Genomic DNA, 16,809 nt, shown 5'->3' with positions numbered 1-16,809 from the left:
AGACCGGCTGCGCTGTCTAGATGTTGGTAAGAGGTAGCTCGTAGCTCGTAGCTCGTAGCTCGTAGCTCAAGGCTTCTTCGTGTGCTCGGTCTGAGTGCCGTCATCCCAGAACTCCATGTCGCTCTCGGAGTCCAGGGCGCCTTTTTTGAGCAGCTGGCCCTTTTCCGCGAGAATGTCTTCCATTGTGATGGCTTTGTCGGAAAAGATCTAGGCGTGTCAGTCGTGGTCGCATAGCAGAAGTATGACGTGTTGAGACAAACCTTCAAGTGGTCGGCGATCAAATGTCTATTCTTGCAGCCCGGACATGTGATAAGGATGGTGCCGTGGTGGTAGCCCTGCTTGGACATGCGATGCGACGAGCGAGTAGAGCATGCCTTGCAGGTGAAGGTCATCTCATAGGAGGGCACTTCTTCTCTGGCCTCGGCTTTAGGGAGCTGCTCTGGACGATCGGTCAAGGGCTTTGCTGTGGATTCGCATCGTCGTTGTTGTGTTTGAAGGTTGCTCAGAAAGTGTGTTTGAGTGCGGGCGAGAGGCGCCAATGCCGGAGAAGGTCGCGACGAGAGTTGACGGAGTTGTTGACGGCATGCCTGGGTGACGGACGGCTGGCGCAAGCAGACACGCTGCAGCATACGGGATGCGGGCTGGGGGTTCATGGCGCAGAAATTGCTAAACAGTGGTGGGCTTGTTTGACACACGGCGCGCGAGACTCTTCAATCTTCCAGCTGTTTGCGGCTGCGTCACTGGGCGGCGAGGAATTCTGCCAGGGGACCGTGCACTTGGATTCCGGATGCGGCGCGTACCTGCCAACCCGCTGCTGCTGCTGCTGACGATGTTAATCATGAGCATCCAGGTGCTTGACGTTCCAGTATCCAGTCACACGGTTTTGTTCTGCATCGCACCTTCTTCGCTCGTTCATGTCTTATGAAACCATCTCTTTTGAAAAGTGTTAGACAAAGGCGGCAACAAAGACCCTGGAATCGCAAAGCTGTCACCACAACGGCCTCATAACCCCGCCACCAACCAAAGACAGACAGGACTGAAGACAAGCTCTCACCTTCACAAACTCACTCGACTATGAGTAGTAGTCGTCCACGCACAAAGATCCGCGCTCCTAGAAGGGTATGTCCCAGTTCTCCATTATCCACATGAAGTCCAAAACTATCATGGTCATCACTAACACGTCTCGCAAACAGGGCGTGGCTGGCGCGAACGATGTCAACTTTGAAGATACCTGGACCACCCTCTCGTCTGCTTTTGGCGAGATTCATACCAAGAATGCCTCAGCACTATCCTTCGAACAGCTGTACCGCGCCGCCTACAAGCTCGTGCTGAAGAAGCAGGGCGACGAGCTTTATAAAAGAGTCGCCAACTTCGAGACCAACTGGCTATCCACTGCTGTCCGCCAGGACATCTCTCGCACTATCAAAGGCACCGTCCTCGATACTCCCATCCTTGTGTCTAGCCCGACGGCGGAAAGCAATGCGACGGCTCCTGAACGCCTTGAACGAGGCACCCGCTTCCTAGCCGCTCTCAAGTCTGCCTGGCAGGACCATCAGACGTCCATGAGCATGTTGACCGACGTCCTCATGTACATGGACCGCGTCTATTGCGCCGATACTAGACAACCTTCCATCTTCTCAAAAGCTATGAGTCTTTTCCGGGATAGCGTCCTGTACTCGACCGCAATTACCGCCAGCGAAGTCGCAATCGCCTCGGGTCTGAAGCATCTGTCTTTCTTAGACGTCCTGAACGCCGTCATTCTCGATCAAATCCACATGGACCGCGATGGCGACTACATCGACAAGTCCTTGATCAAAGCCAACACCTACATGCTGGAGGGTCTATTCGAGAGTGAGCAGGAGGGAGAAGAAGACAAATTGTACCTCACCCGCTTCGAGCAAGAGTTCCTCGCCAAAAGTGCAACCTTCTACCGTGACGAGAGCAAAAGACTGCTGAAAGACTCGGATGCTGGCACATACTGTCGCCATGTCAAGAGAAGGATAGACGAAGAAGCTGATCGCTGTCGTTCCACTATCTCAGAGTCCACCTCTACCAAAATTATCAAGGTTGTCGAGGACGAACTGATCCGCCATCAGATCAAGGCTCTGATCGACATGGACAGCGGCGTACAATTCATGGTCACGAACGATAGACATGACGATCTCGGTCTGGTCTTTGAGCTGGAGAGTAGAGTGGACCCCAAGAAGCCGGAGCTGACAAAAGCAATCCAGAAGATCATTCAGGAAATGGGAACGAATGTCAACAGCAACGCCCTTAACCAGTCAACCGCTTCGTCGATTGCTCCACCAGTACCGGCAGAGGAAGGCGAAGGCGCAGACAAAGAGAAGGCCAAGCCGGCGGAGAAGGCCGTCAATTTGCAGACCGTGGCAGCTCTGAAGTGGGTCGAAGATGTATTGGAACTCAAAGACCGCTTTGACCGCATCTGGAAACTCGCCTTCAACCAGGACCAAGTTTTGCAGACTGCGCAAACTCGCAGTTTCTCCGACACGATAAACGCCTTCCAACGAAGCTCAGAGTACATCTCGCTTTTCATCGATGACAACATGAAGAAGGGAATCAAGGGCAAGACTGAGGAAGAGGTTGATCAAGTGCTCGAGAAGGCCATCACATTGGTTCGCTATCTCCAGGACAAGGACGTGTTTGAAACATACTACAAGAAACATCTTTGTAAGCGTCTGCTCATGGGCAGATCTGTGAGTATCGATGTTGAAAAGCAAATGATCAATCGCATGAAGATCGAACTCGGCAACAGCTTTACGACCAAGATGGAAGCCATGTTCAAGGATATGACGCTCTCTGACGAACTCACTTCCGGTTACCAGACATATGTCGAGAAACTCGGCGACAATGAGCCAAAGAGAGTTGAACTTAGTATACACGTTCTCACCAGCATGACTTGGCCAATGGAGACTATGAGAGGATTGGACGAGGACAGGGACGGAGCCATCAAGACGATCTTCCCGCCCGCCATCGAAAAGATCAAGACTAGTTTCGAGCAGTATTACACAACAAAGTACTCTGGTCGTATACTCAGCTGGCAGGGTAGTATGGGTACAGCCGACATCAAGGGAACCTTCAAGATTCCCAGCAAGGATGGTGGTCCTCCCAAGATCAGAACGCACGAGCTCAACGTCTCGACTTACGCCATGATCATCCTGTCACTGTTCAACGACCTTCCTGCAGATGGCTCCCTGACTTGTGAGGAGATCCAGGCGCAGACCAACATTCCTCGCAACGAGCTCATCAGAAACCTCCAATCGCTAGCGGTGGCGCAAAAGACTCGTCTTCTGGTCAAGGAGCCGATGAGCAAGGACGTCAAGCCAACCGACCGCTTCTCTTTCAACGAAAAGTTCACCTCCAAGTTCATCAAGGTCAAAGTCGGCGTCGTCTCTGCAGGTAACAAGGTCGAAAACGACAAGGAGCGCAAGGATACAGAGAAGAAGAACAATGATTCTCGCGGCTTTGTCATCGAGGCTGCTATCGTGCGCATCATGAAACAGCGCAAGGAGTCTACCCATCAACAGCTGGTTGCAGAGACACTTACACAGCTCAGCGCACAATTCAAGCCCGAAGTCCCAATGATCAAGAAGAAGATTGAGAGTCTGATTGAGCGTGAGTACTTGGAGCGTATGGAGGGCGCCAAGGTGCCTTCATACCGCTACCTCGCATAGTGCTGCTTAGGCTTCATCTTTTTCTCCTTGCTTCTTCTCACGGCGTATATCTGGCGAGTCCTTTTCTTCATAAAAGCATTACAGGGAGTCAAAATCGAGCGAAGGTGTTTTTTTTTCTCTTCTTTGCAGATTCAAAAGGGCAAAAAAAGTCCTGGGATCTCATACAGACATGAAAGGAGCATAAAAGGCGCAAATGGCAGCATTTTCTTTTTTTTTCAATGAGGAAGGATTGGGGATGGATGTTGTATTCTTTTCTAGCGAAATGGCGCTGATTAAGGTGCTAGCAGAGACAAATGAAACGAAATTTCACAGATCAAAGTGCACCACCATATCATGTTAGCTCATCATCAATGACACTTTCCTTACCGTGTATAATTTCCCCTTTCACTTTTTGGTGACTATCTTTACACGCGCGGATTCGCATCTAAAGAAAAAAAGAGGGACGGAAGAGAAAATATCGAGCTTCTATTGTGGAGTTGCTTTCATGATGAGAGGTTATTAGAGATGCTCGCGCGAGTTCAGAAGATTGATACCTTCCCGCAGGCAGGCGACTTTGAAGGTAAACCCGTCCAGCATATGCAGGAGAGAGAGAGAGAAAAGAAAACGCCGTTTATATGCCCTTGATTCGTGAGCAGCCTCGAAAAAAGTGCAAATGCAATCTACCAAACCAACAGTCCGAATGCAAGTAGCAGGAAAAGCACCGCCAGTGTCAATTCATCATATCTCAGGTTCTCTGGTTGAAGAACCAGCTGCTGCGTTTCGGGCCCTCTTGCTGTTGCTGTTGTTGCAGACCGGCGAGAGTGGGTACCATGGGACCTTCTCCACCACCGCCGCCGCGAAGCGGTTTTGCAATGCGGCTGCCCAGCTGGCTGCCGAAACCATTCGGGGCAGCGCCACCGCCGCCAGTGATTGTGCCGTTGCGAGATGCTGCGCTGACTTTGGCAGCTTCGAGGCGTTCTTTTACTGCGGTGAGTTGGGCTTCGAAACTGTGGTGGGTGTGTTAGTAATGGTCGCAACAGTATCTTAGCGTGGAAAATATACCGATGATTAGCTTGCATGAGCTTCTCCTGACTCTCGCCAAGCAGCTGCTCAAGACCATGAATACGCTCACCACGAGCCGCAAGCTTGCGATCGGCGATAGCGACCTCCTTCTTGAGTTGGGCGTTTTGCTCGACTAGCTGCCTTTGGACTTGGGTCAACTGCTCCAAGTTGCGTTCGAGGAAGGCCAGCTTCTTCTGTTGCTGCTTGCTGTTCGCCGAGCGAAGGACGCTATTATATTGTTCTCGCGTTGAGTCGAGTGAGATCTCGAGCTCAACCACGCGCTCGCAGCGGTTTTGCAAGTCACGCATCAGCGACTTCTTCATGGCATCAAAGTCTGCCAATTGTTGATGCAATGACTTGGCGCCATTGGCTCCGTTGACTGTTTGCCTCCTCAATGCCTCGACTTCGTTTCGCATACGGGTATTCTCTTGTTGCTGACGAGTGAGGGCAGCGGTAAGTTCTGTAGACCCTGCTTGACCATCGGTGTGTGATGAGAGCGATTCCTGCAGACGACGCTTGACATCCTCGACGTCGGCCTCGGAAAGATTTGTTTGCAATAGATCCTCGTACTGTTGTTGTACAGTCAACAACTTGTGTTCGAGAGCACCTCCCTTGCTGGAATGGTCGACCTGGCGAATTGCACCTTGGGTCTCGACCAATCTCTCTCGTAGCTTTGACAAAGACTCAGTGCTGAGCGACTCGCCCTTGGAAGTAGCCTCTAGAAGAGCATCAAGTTGTTTGATGGCATCTTGAACGCTGCGTTCGTTTTCTGAAAAGACTTCGTCTCCGAGGTCAAAGCCAGCCATCATCTGGGCCATGCGTTCTTTCTTGAGCTTCTCCTTCTCGTCGATGACGGCCGACGTTTCGCGGGCATTCATCTTGGCCTCGAGCAGCTCCTTGCGTAGCTCATCAAGTTCGTTCGACAGGTCGTTGTTGGCCTCCTTGAGACTATCCATCATGATGGACTCTTCCTTTGTTTCGAAAGTAATGCGCTCAACTTGCATCTTGAGCCCTTCGACATCGCCAGCGAGCTTTTCATTGTCCTTGTTGACACGACCGTGTGTTTCTCTCAGGTCACGCAGCTCTTGTCGTGTATCTTGGAGAGCCTTTTCAGTTGTAGCAATAACAGATTCCTTCTCAGCAAGCTGATCTTGTAATTCATTCTCGCGTCGCAGAAACTCTTCTCTTTCATCCTTCTCCAGGGCTGTTGTCGGCGTACCGGATCGCTCAAGATCCATTCTCGAGTCGGGTCTTGTTGAGGTAGGTGTCTCTGCACCTTTTCGCTGATCACCTAGACGTGACGGTGTAGCGGGACGGGGTGTGGAGGATTTGGCGGGACCATCTTTGAGAGTAGGAGTCCAATTCTCTTTCGGTACGGATTGACCCTTACGCCAGGAGCCAACTTCGGATTCGAGATTGGAGATGTAGGTTTCGAAGCTTGAGACTTGGGACTGAGCCTTGCGGAGGAGAGCTTTGAGTTCGGCAGGGGAGAGTTCCTGGTTGACCTTGGCTTTGTTCTTGATAGATTTTGCTCGCATACCAAAGCGGAGGGTTGACACAGTCTCGGAGTCGTTGTAGCTGGAGGGCGAACAGTTGATGATGAGAGTTGTGCGCGAGTTACCACCAAGAGATTCTTGTAGGATACGGGTGAGTTTTGAATCACGATAGGGGACGTGAGAGGATTTGCCGTCAGTCAAGGCGTTGATGACCATGCCCAGAGCACTCAGCGACTTGTTGATCTTCTTTGCTTCCTCGAGTGTTTGACCACTGGCTCCAGTCTTTCCAACCTTTTCCGAACCAGCCAAATCGACCAGGAACAGTTGACCCGACTTGACGCTTCCAGTCTCGACGTTCTTCTGGCCAACGGTGATGACGAAGATGGAGTGGGAGCGAGACGACTCCTGATTCATGTTTGTGGCAGCGACGGCACGCGACATGCCTCCTCGCTCTAGGATCTGGTAAACTTCGTCGACACTGCTGACGTATACTTCCATGAGGCCCTTGACATAGACGCCGCGGTTCTTCTCCTCGTGAATGGGCAGATTGTCGTTCTGCGGGACGAGCAAATCGCGGATGCGTTCCATGTAGATTTCCATGTAGCTGACTCGCACTGTGTATTCGATGTTGCTCTCGCTGGCCATGATGGAAGCGAAGATCTGCTCGGTGATGCGCGGTATCACACCCTTCTGGTCGGAGCTGCCAATATCAGAGCCCATCATGGTATAAGACTTTCCGGCACCGGTCTGGCCGTATGCGAAGACAGTTCCGTTGTAACCATTGAGAATGTCGTCGACGGTGGGTCGGATGGAGAAGTCGAAGACGTCGGACTGGCGACAGGCCATGTCGAAGACGCGATCGAAGGTGAAGGAGCCGCCGCCGCCATCTCTGGACTGGACATTGCAAGTGTCTGGGCTTTCGAATTGGACGATAGGGGTGCCTCCGCTGGCGAGTTCGACTTTGTTTTGCGGCCTGAAACGAGCGACGACTGAGGATGGTCAGTACTTTTGCGCCAGAGAGTGAGAAGGCAAACGAGTCTCTGGACGTACCCTTGATAGAGTTGCTCCTGCGTGCTTGTTAGTATGAAAGTTGTGATTGTTTGGTGGGGTGTCCGTCAGCGTCGACTTACGCCATAATGGCCTGGTTGGGCAGGTCGTGGCCTGCTTGTTAGGGAAGCGACTCTCTCAAGCGAGGGCAAGAGTAGACAGGCGACAGAGAGGGTCGGAGCTAGGAAACTGTCGGCGCGGATGTATGCAAGATGCGCACACGCAGCAGCAGCAGCGCACGTCTGGAGAAGTTCGTGTGGACCGTGAAGCGTGATTGGAATCAACAGGGGCCCAGGGCCAAACTCAAAAGTCCAAATCGATAAGCCTCACAACAAGTCAACAAGCGCCGTTGCATTACCATCCAAGTCTTTCGATGATGCGGTAAAAATAAATGTCATGCACCTCTCTTCAGAAAGTTTACTCAGATGCAGGTGTCCGACTAACAACAAAAGTGATCACACTCTCTCTGTATCTCGTTCAGTTTTGGCCAGCCTGCACCTTCTCCTGAAGACACGGCCAAGCTCCCTCGGCCGGCCCCGGTTTCAGCGTTTCAGCCTGAGTCAGCCCTACACCTGCCCCTCGTTGCCGTTTTATGCTGCGTGCACTCAGTTGCACATGACATGCACAAAACCTTTGCATTCATGGTGCTTCTTTCTTCTGATACAGGTAGCCTATTCATTCTGCCTGCGACAAGCCTGGTAGCAACCTGTTCCGCTCTTGGCCCCCTCGTGTATCGTGTTTCGTGTCTTGTGTCTTGATGCGCCGTGATATCAACAGAAATGCAGTCCCGGATCACCTCCCAAAGTAGCGACTCCCATGCCAAACGCCTCGCTGAATCTCATGCACGCCTGTCTATTGCCATCTGTGCCATGTGCCAATCGCCTAGTCTTCCCAGCTCTTCTCGACTGTCTCGCGCACACGCTTGTAGTACTCTTTGCGGTTGTCCTTGTACAGATTCGACGCCTCGACGTTGGCCGGTGACGATGTGTTCGGATCGTTGAGCAGACTACGGCTACAAGTCAGCTTGGGCTACAGGGCGCGACTTGCTCTCACATACCTCTGGATACTGGTGAGGATGGCGGCAACGTCGTACGTGGGACTCCAGCGGTTTTGTAAGATGTCTAGACACAGCTCGCCGGTTGCGTAGACGTTGGGGTGGAACATGGTGCTGATGAACTTGACGCCTGGAGGCTTGTTGGGATATTGCTCTTCGAAGTGCATGACGAGTCTGAATGTGCCGTCCTCGAAGGGTGTATCTGAAGGTCCGATTATGACGGCATTCCTGCGTGTAGTATGAGCATGTGTCGCCTTCCAGAGCTGGAGGTTAAGCATACCAGGTCATGACATTGTCAGCTATGGGCGAGGCCGAAACACCGGCAGGAGGGTCAGTTTGCATGCGCTGCAGACATGACCGTTAGCTACGCCATCATGTCGAGATAGACGCCGGAATGCTCGCACCTTAAAGTCGCGCATCAAACGGCGGCGGGCTGAGGTCGACATGATGCTTGTTGGATATGTTGGACGGGTTGGCGGATTTCTTGGAGCTGGAACAGGAAGATGGCGATGCTGCTGATAAAGGACGAATGGAGTTTGTCGAGAGAGGCGCAACTGAGGAGGGGCAGAGACGCTGACGCCACTCTTTTACACCGTTGGCGAACGCTCAAAGAACATAACCAACCCTGACTTCCTACTTCCTCCTTCTTCCATCTGCAACGACTTGCTACCACGTGCCATTCGCTTTGCTGCATGAAAGCCACCAGATATATCGCTTTTTTTTCCAGCGGCCCACTGCTCAACCAATATTTAATCAATAAACCATCAGCTCTAATTCGATTTCCGTCGCGCCCTGATACCTAGTTCGCTTACATCTCAAACGAGACAATTCATCGGCTCCTGCATGATAAGCTGTTCTGCGTCTCGAGGTTCGATCGGTTCTTCCACCTCTCAAGCATCTCTGCAGGATCCGATATGCCAGAAGCCGATCAATCCGCCCCCAATCTAGATATTGTCGCTTCCCCGGTCCGCTTCTCTGGAACTTCTCAACCGCCCTTTGAGCATCGTTCGTGCCATGCTGCTGGGATACATATACTAATCGCCGCTCACACGTGACTGTATCGGAATCTTCTCTTCTCAGAAGAATAGGTGATTTGTCCAGCTCACCGTCCTCCCAAAACTCCATATTGTGGATGATAGGAGTACATGCTTGCACTAAAGGACGGACCAGCTCATGAGACAGTCTCTCAAACTAGACTATGTGAGATCGCATGTCAATGCTTACTCAACACCCTCTGCAGATCTGCTGCACATTCTTCAGGCTGCTACTAAGCCGAAGGATTCAAGCTGACGGTAAGCAGCAGCTCAACTCCTACACTCACATATAGATAGACCCTGCCATCTGCATACTTTAATTTCCTTCTGCAACCCTCTTCCAATAAACTCAACATCACGATGGGTCGTTCAGATATCGAATTTAAGACTGTTGATCATGTCACTCTGCGCGGCTGGCTATATGAATCAGAAGACGCAAAGGGTGAATACCCTTGCCTGGTGATGTCTCATGGCTTTGCTTGCCTCAAAGACATGTGTCTTGACACTCTCGCGGAACGTCTGACTTCCGCCTTGCCAATTGCTTGTCTAGTATACGATCACCGTGGCTTTGGCACTAGTGACCAAAAAGACACTGAGCCCCGCAACGAGATCGTCCCGACACACCAGAACAGCGATCTCCAGGATGCCATTACCTATGCTCAATCTCGAGAGCAAATCGACGCATCAAGAATTGGTGTGTGGGGGTATTCTTATAGCGGTGGCCACTCACTCTGGGTTGGTGCCATCGATCGTCGTGTCAAGGCAGTGATTGCGGTGGCACCGTTCACTACAGGAGATATAATTGCAAACAATATGAGATCCGACTTCGAGGATGCCATGGTCGACATGCTTGCTCAAGGTTTGCTTCTTATCCCCAACCAAATTTCCTGGTCTAACACTACTCAGAACGCATGTCACGAGCAGCAGGTAATGAGCCTGGAAGGATGCCTGTCATAGTAGAGAATCCGCTTGATGTGGCTGCATTACCACATGCAGAGAGTCTTGCATTTTTTGCTCCCTGGGCTGAGAAGATTGGCTGGAAGAATGATGTGACAATCAGAAGGTCTGTTTCCAGTCTCTGATCAATGCCACTGCTAACGGTTTCCTGTAGCTTTGAAGGGATAACGTCTTACTTTCCCACATCTCGGATCCACAAGATCGGGCCCACACCTTTGTTGATGCAGGTACCAAAGAAGGACGTTGTGGCAGTCACGGGAGCAATGCTTGAGGCATACAATCGTGCCGTTGAACCCAAGGAGATCCATATGCTGCCTGGTGGACACTTTAGCATGTTCGATGGCGAAGGGTTGGAGATGATGCTGGCGAAGCAGATCGAATTCCTGCAGAGGACGCTGCTCGAATAAACAGATTGCCGTTTTGGGCTAACTGGTGCGGGGTGATCCCTATGAGGTTCCGTCTGTTCAGTCCTCGGTCACGCCTTGTCTCGACGTTTCGTATTTTCTGATTATCCAAATGCTTAATGACAGTCCTCATACGACTCGACGTTTACTGCTCATATTCAAGCCCTCACGTCAAGCGACCAAAAGTCGTGAAGCATACCATGCGATGGAGGCATCTTTTCCCCGCAAAATCAAGGGACACAGAAGAAAAGTCAAAAATGTAGCCGTCGAGAAATTTTGGCAATATCAACGTCATCTCAACAGCATCTACACAACACCTCTAGCAAAGGGCATTGAAACTTGGAGACAGAAATATCTAGCCGTATTTGTACCTCATAAACTCAAAAGCCAATACCAGACGACAACTGTTGGATCACCAAAAATGGCCACGGAAGAACGCAGTTTCAAGACTCAGGATTTCACGGTGCCCTCAAATGGATCTGGCGAGACGATCCAAGTACGCATCAGCGAGCCCAACCTTACATCCGAAAACTTGGGTCTGGAGACATGGGCCGCTTCTCACATTTTGGCTTCTCAGCTCCATCATATAGGCCCCAAGATTCAGTTTCCTACTCCCAGCTCAAATATACTTCCTATCCTTGAGCTTGGTGCTGGTACAGGTCTGGTTGGTGTCACAGCGTCCACACTTTGGAGACAGCCCGTTGTACTTACGGATCTGGCGCCTCTGGTCCCTGCTTTGGACGCTAATATCGATCTCAATTTGGAAGGTCTGCAGAAAGCGAACACATACATGGAGGCTGGAACATTGGACTGGAAGTACCCTACCACTCTGCTAATCAAGGATGAGGAGCGTCCTCAGACTGAAGCTCATGTTATCTTCGCGGCAGATACTATCTACTCCGAAGAGCACCCTGAGCTGCTGGCGAACGTCATCTTGAAGTGGCTGAGGAAGGACAAGGAGGCGAGATTTGTCATCGCATATCCTCTGAGAGTCTGCTATATCGACTACATCAGAGAGATGTGGGAGCGACTCGAGGAGGGTGGCATGGAGGCTATGGAAGAGGGGAGAGAAGAAGCGAGTGAAGACCTCTTCAATGATGAGAGGCTTGTAGAGTGGAGTGTCTGGAGGTGGAAGGACCTGTAAGCAGTGTAAACCATATTGGGCAGTGGTTCTGGGCTCTGCTCGATTGATCCTTGCCGACTCTGCTCTAGAAAGGCTCGACGCCATTTTGTTACTCGGACAGGACTTGCTTGTCCAATGTTATTAGCTCTGATTCATGATAGTGCGAGTCTCCGCTGCGTCTCACATTGAATGTCTCGAGCTTGAGTCTCACCGATTCTGTTTCTCAGCGAGTCAAGACTTCGCCATCACTCTAGTGGAGCTTGCCGATTGACTCTCACCTGTATTTGCACAATACCTTGAGTCTTCGCCAGGCCTTCATATTGAATATCTCGCATTTACCTCCAACCGTCCAAAGTCTTTCACAGTTCATCCTCCGCCGCTGATACATTGATTCACACGGTCTTCACTCCACCGACACAACTTTGCAACACCGGAATACTTCATTGACTTTCGACTACCTTATCGCATGGTGTGGCATCGTTGAAGTTATGTCTCCTTACTTCAGGTATCGATCCACCACGATCCCAGGCCTTCTAGAAGCATGGATTGTTGAATCTCTCGAAAGCCCCAGAGATCGTCACTCCAGCGAGGACAAGAGCCACAAATTATACCTTCCACGTCTCACCGCCGAACAACTTAGAGCAACTGAGAAGATCACCGCCGTACGTCATCGTAGTTCTCTCGATCTCTTACGCCCGACTCACTGTATCGTCTCATAGCTCAAGGCCCAGATCTCCAAGCGCAAGGCCAAGATCGACTACTATGAATACCTTCACAGCGAACACATGAGAAGCTTGAGCCACAACATCACCCCTTACATTCGCCATCAGATGGAACACGAAGCTGCGGGCAGGGGCATCCGCAAGGGTAGTCATTATCAAATGCACTTGATGATAAACCTGAGAATCAGAGTACAGACTCTCAGAAACCAGGCTGCTCACTGGATCGCTGAGAATGCAGTTGCTGAGACTGAGATCAAGGAGTTGTCACAAGATATGGGCTGGAATCAGGACGAGAAAGAAGACGACGGCGAGGATGACAAGTGGGAAGACGCACAAGGCTGAAGTGCGTTCCAGTGGAAGGATCGAGGCGAGAATAATGGTATCTGAAGCAAACTTGGATGCGAATGGGCACCATGAAAAAGCGGTCAGTCTTGGGCATAATTGACACATCGACCTTTGCGGTACAGGTCCAACTCAGAGACATTCTCCACGCCGTTCATTCGGCGCTGATAAAAAAGACATATACTGCAGCAGGTCTGCAGTAGAACGACTGTAAAACTGAAGCGGTTACACAAGAGACATCAGGAAAGAACAATGAAGCCCCTCTTTCACCACCGCGCCTGCCAAATACCAATCATACCACACCTTCCGCCGGTGTTAACAATGACAGTTCTCTTTTATATGCCGCCGCACTTGCTACTGCATACCTCTGCCACCCATCATGTTTATGCGAGTCATAATAGTCGCTAATACCTCGTACGACCAGACATGGAGAATCCTTCATGAAGCCTGCTGCCTCCATCTCGAAACACAAGATCTGACCTCCGAGATCCTTGACTGTCTTATCTCGAGTTTGAGCATTGTTGATGACCTACGTCGTCTTGATCTGGTCCTTTCAAGGACTTTATCCCTCTTGATCAAGTGGAATTCGTCGCTTGGTCCACTTGCCTCTCATCTCAGCTTGATTACCTTTAGCAGTGATGGACCTGCCATGATATCAGGGTAACTCCCAGGAGTAGAATCGATGTCATGCCACCAATGAGTACAGCCTTGGAAGAAGAAGTCGAGGGCGAGACCGACCAAAAAGTGCCTGGTCTCAATGCTTCATACAAGTCTCAGACACAGCATCGAACTGAGGCGCGGAATCTGGCTTGTCAATGGATGTAATTGGATACAAATGACCTGGGGCCGTGCAGGTGTGAGACAACACAGCCTTTTCAGAAGGGGTTTCTCATTGTCTTTGTCTGTGTTTGGAAGACTTCAAGGGACCTCTGATCCTTGCGACCCAGGTATTCAACACTTCCGGGTCACTACAGCTATGGGATGTGGTTCAACGACTCACGTTATGAGATTGATTCAAGGCACGAAAGACGCAAAACGGGAGCTCTTCGCTTTCCCATTCCATGTCGGATAACGGAAGGATCTCTGTCAACATATCCGCTGGTGGCTGCCAAGCAAGCTCGTTTGATTGTGCTCTCACCAGAAGACTGATGTTGGCCTTGTTATCATGATCGTCACTAGGTGGCTTACGGCCCCTTATAGAAATACAGCGTATGCGCCCTTCGAGCAGTAAGCGGCGTGTGAGAGTTTGCTTGATCTTGTCGGCACCTGCTTGAATCTGGTCCCGACTGGCAATCCTGAGGGGTAATGTATGCCAAAGTGACCTTGCGGTCACGGCTAGGTATAGCTTGTTGACTTGTGAGAGCGATGCTAAATTGCAGGCTTGAGCTCCAGCAACCAATTCGCGGACCACACAATGGCGGGCGTCGTTTCTTGTCTCATGTCGAGAATTTGACGGAGTTTTTGCGTCGTTACTCGACACGTGATTCTGGTTTGGAGTCGAGAGGAATGTATTAAGCAAAGAGAGGAGATTTACGAATGCGTGCCGATTGGCACCAACTATCTTGATGGCGAGCACACGACGACATCCTCCGACTGAGGATACCGAGGCCCCGCCTGACGCCGACTCATCACTGCTGCCTCAATCTTGCCTGGAGTGAGACCACAACTCCATTCTCCAGCGAGTTCCTATCATGTCATTACAACCCACTCCGTCAGCTTAATCCCGTCGGAAAGGCCATGAATTCTTCCATTCCGCAGCGTCTTCACTGTCATCTGCAAACTTTTCTATCACTAGATCCGCGATCTCAGAAAGTCTGGAAGTGACCGAATCATAGTGGCTGTGAGGAACCCAGCCAGCTAGACTCAGGAAGTCAAGTTGCTCGTGAATCTCGGTCATCATCTGGTTGCTAGCTGCGTATTTGTGAGAGGCCTCGGCGATCAATAATCTACTCTTGTCACAGAATTCCACAGGCCATGCGACACCCTGGGCGCCAAGTAGAGTTTCCTCATCTGCCATCATCATGCATATGGAGAACGCGAATGATTCACCATCGTAGAAGACTTCCGGAACGATCCGTAATACAGTGATTCTCGGATCATTCTCTTCAAGGTCGAGATAGTCATGGAGCGGTGTGGATCGCGCCCGAAGGTGTGCTCTGTATGCGGCATCCAGGCTTTCCTTGAGGGATATGGAACGTTGTCTCTTCTCAAGCAGTAGGGCATGTAAGTTCGGGTCTGGCGTCAAGAGTAAGGATTCAGAATCCAAGAGTTGTGGCGGATTTTCCATTGGCCACGTGGGCGAGTTGTTGTCGTAGAGCGGTGTGATAGTCGTTGACTGCCAATCAAGAACGCCCGCGATCTGATTGCCCGGAGTAAGGAGGATGTTCTCACTGCGTAGATCATCATGAGCGATATGCGGACCGTTCATTACTGAGTCTTGTAGCTCTATAGATTCGAGGATTCCAAGATAAACCTCCAAAACGTTGATTTTGATGTCCCTCCGTGGCCGATGGAGTCCAGGTCCGCAAAGAGCAAGGTGCGTTTGCGGGAGGGAAGGAATATTATGGAGGCACGTCAGTTCGCGCTGGGCGTTGGCTAGGTTGAATTCCCTGATGGACGACCCTGACCTCATAGTAAGCTCAATGGATAGTCCTCAGACCAGAGGGACCTACATGGACCTCTATCAAGCTCAACTGTCTCTCGCCCAGCTTGGAAGAGACTGCGTGTACAACAAGGACCTATCACAAATCTTGCATCGACTACCGGGCCGTCCAAATCTGTCGTGTATCTTAGAGCAGGCAGGTCAAGGTTTTTAACGTCCTTCGCGAAGTACAGGCTACCGTACTGCTCGAATACCACCGACGACCACGCAACCCGATACTCGGCGACAGACTTCACGACTGCGATCTGATCTGCAAGACTCATCGATGGTGAGAGTTGTTTCCACGTGACACCTTCCATCTTCTCCATGATGATGTACTCGGCTCCAATGGTAGTCTCATGTGCTCTTGAGCTCCATGCATACACTTCCGGCACTGGAGTGCGCAAGACTTCGCGGACCTATATCCCGTAAGCTCTGGTCTACATGACTGATACTCAACCCTCACGAATTGCATCGTCGCTACTTCACTGGCAGTAGTAAAGTGTGGCGGACCCGAGTTTGGATTGGGTATCTTGGCAATCACTTGCTTGCCGTTGTCGATTGAGAGATGCAGAATCCTGTTGTACATCCCATCCGGGCACTTTTGAATGTTAGTGCAGTAATTTGCACCAACAGCTCGAGCTGCAACGCGCATCAACTCGTAGACGTCGAACTTGCGATGGCGACGCTGCAACTCGTACTTCTCATTGCCTAGGAAACGGCCACGCGTGAAGTCAAAAAACTCATGATTGTCCGGTAACGCTAAGCCAGGGTATCAGAACGGTCTCGAAGGCGGACCATAGCTTACTGACAAGGAGAAGGAGCTGCGTTGCTGAGGGTCGATGTTGCGGAAAATTGGCGTACAACCTGTGGTGCTATGGCTCTGGGCAGTCTCTGATGACCACTGGCGAAGAGATCGATGTGCCGGCTAATCGACCGAGATTGCCGGTCATATAGGCGGGCGGTCGATGTGTACATGGCTGTCCGTGTGGTCCTTGCCAGTCTTCAGGCCTAGTTGTTCAACGATCCAATCTTTGTCTGCTGAAAATGTCTGAAGGTCACACTAGATTCTGATTCATTGCCGGTTTTCCTTACGATCTTGTCAGAAGAGTTAGCAGACGTGTTTGTACGTGGCGCAAACGACAATGGTCATGCATCTCGGCGCGTCGTGAAACACGCGACCGCGCCTATGCCTGTACGACTGCTGCACGACACATCTCTCATACCTACAGTCACAGATCTATCCAATAAGCTGA

The 16,809-nt window shown here is 51.0% G+C and overlaps 8 protein-coding genes across 8 annotated transcripts; 4 read left to right on the top strand and 4 right to left on the bottom strand.

Moving 5' to 3' along the window:
* Positions 1-66: 66 nt before the first annotated feature.
* Positions 67-653, bottom strand: AUEXF2481DRAFT_1430 (uncharacterized protein; the record flags this gene model as incomplete). The annotated part of the gene is made up of 2 exons (XM_013492505.1): positions 67-207; positions 261-653. 2 exons carry the CDS (start codon positions 651-653, stop codon positions 67-69), a joined length of 534 nt encoding a protein of 177 aa, XP_013347959.1.
* Positions 654-864: 211 nt separating this feature from the next.
* Positions 865-4,022, top strand: AUEXF2481DRAFT_205956 (uncharacterized protein). Its single transcript, XM_013493052.1, has 2 exons — positions 865-1,119; positions 1,194-4,022. The coding sequence occupies exons 1-2, from the start codon at positions 1,075-1,077 to the stop codon at positions 3,690-3,692; spliced, it is 2,544 nt and encodes an 847-aa protein (XP_013348506.1). The 5' UTR covers positions 865-1,074; the 3' UTR covers positions 3,693-4,022.
* Positions 4,023-4,159: 137 nt separating this feature from the next.
* AUEXF2481DRAFT_85510 (uncharacterized protein) lies at positions 4,160-7,370 on the bottom strand. The gene is made up of 4 exons (XM_013492882.1): positions 7,360-7,370; positions 7,280-7,296; positions 4,734-7,218; positions 4,160-4,678 (listed from the first exon to the last, which is right to left on the bottom strand). The coding sequence occupies exons 1-4, from the start codon at positions 7,362-7,364 to the stop codon at positions 4,417-4,419; spliced, it is 2,769 nt and encodes a 922-aa protein (XP_013348336.1). The 5' UTR covers positions 7,365-7,370; the 3' UTR covers positions 4,160-4,416.
* A 788-nt stretch (positions 7,371-8,158) lies between these two features.
* AUEXF2481DRAFT_25837 (uncharacterized protein) lies at positions 8,159-8,776 on the bottom strand (the record flags this gene model as incomplete). The annotated part of the gene is made up of 4 exons (XM_013492621.1): positions 8,159-8,282; positions 8,334-8,558; positions 8,611-8,675; positions 8,735-8,776. 4 exons carry the CDS (start codon positions 8,774-8,776, stop codon positions 8,159-8,161), a joined length of 456 nt encoding a protein of 151 aa, XP_013348075.1.
* Positions 8,777-9,724: 948 nt separating this feature from the next.
* On the top strand, positions 9,725-10,728 carry AUEXF2481DRAFT_25836 (uncharacterized protein; the record flags this gene model as incomplete). Its single annotated transcript, XM_013492620.1, has 3 exons — positions 9,725-10,223; positions 10,271-10,427; positions 10,476-10,728. The coding sequence occupies 3 exons, from the start codon at positions 9,725-9,727 to the stop codon at positions 10,726-10,728; spliced, it is 909 nt and encodes a 302-aa protein (XP_013348074.1).
* A 418-nt stretch (positions 10,729-11,146) lies between these two features.
* On the top strand, positions 11,147-11,869 carry AUEXF2481DRAFT_25835 (uncharacterized protein; the record flags this gene model as incomplete). Its single annotated transcript, XM_013492619.1, has 1 exon — positions 11,147-11,869. The coding sequence occupies one exon, from the start codon at positions 11,147-11,149 to the stop codon at positions 11,867-11,869; it is 723 nt and encodes a 240-aa protein (XP_013348073.1).
* A 467-nt stretch (positions 11,870-12,336) lies between these two features.
* AUEXF2481DRAFT_25834 (uncharacterized protein) lies at positions 12,337-12,912 on the top strand (the record flags this gene model as incomplete). The annotated part of the gene is made up of 2 exons (XM_013492618.1): positions 12,337-12,510; positions 12,568-12,912. The coding sequence occupies 2 exons, from the start codon at positions 12,337-12,339 to the stop codon at positions 12,910-12,912; spliced, it is 519 nt and encodes a 172-aa protein (XP_013348072.1).
* A 1,717-nt stretch (positions 12,913-14,629) lies between these two features.
* On the bottom strand, positions 14,630-16,531 carry AUEXF2481DRAFT_25833 (uncharacterized protein; the record flags this gene model as incomplete). Its single annotated transcript, XM_013492617.1, has 4 exons — positions 14,630-15,534; positions 15,585-15,972; positions 16,020-16,315; positions 16,366-16,531. The coding sequence occupies 4 exons, from the start codon at positions 16,529-16,531 to the stop codon at positions 14,630-14,632; spliced, it is 1,755 nt and encodes a 584-aa protein (XP_013348071.1).
* Positions 16,532-16,809: the final 278 nt, after the last annotated feature.

This window comes from Aureobasidium subglaciale (assembly GCF_000721755.1).
Source record: "Aureobasidium subglaciale EXF-2481 unplaced genomic scaffold scaffold_1, whole genome shotgun sequence".
Classification (NCBI taxonomy): domain Eukaryota; kingdom Fungi; phylum Ascomycota; class Dothideomycetes; order Dothideales; family Saccotheciaceae; genus Aureobasidium; species Aureobasidium subglaciale.
Note: the sequence above shows the minus strand (reverse complement) of the source record. Positions and strands in the feature narration are given on the sequence as shown.

Excerpts from the sequence above, each read along its gene's own strand:
- AUEXF2481DRAFT_205956 (XM_013493052.1), top strand. The coding sequence starts at position 1,075 with ATGAGTAGTAGTCGTCCACGCACAAAGATCCGCGCTCCTAGAAGG. Across the intron at positions 1,120-1,193 it reads AGATCCGCGCTCCTAGAAGG|GGCGTGGCTGGCGCGAACGA; the intron begins GTATGTCCCAGT and ends TCTCGCAAACAG.
- AUEXF2481DRAFT_85510 (XM_013492882.1), bottom strand. Across the intron at positions 4,679-4,733 it reads CTCATGCAAGCTAATCATCG|TTTCGAAGCCCAACTCACCG; the intron begins GTATATTTTCCA and ends CACCCACCACAG.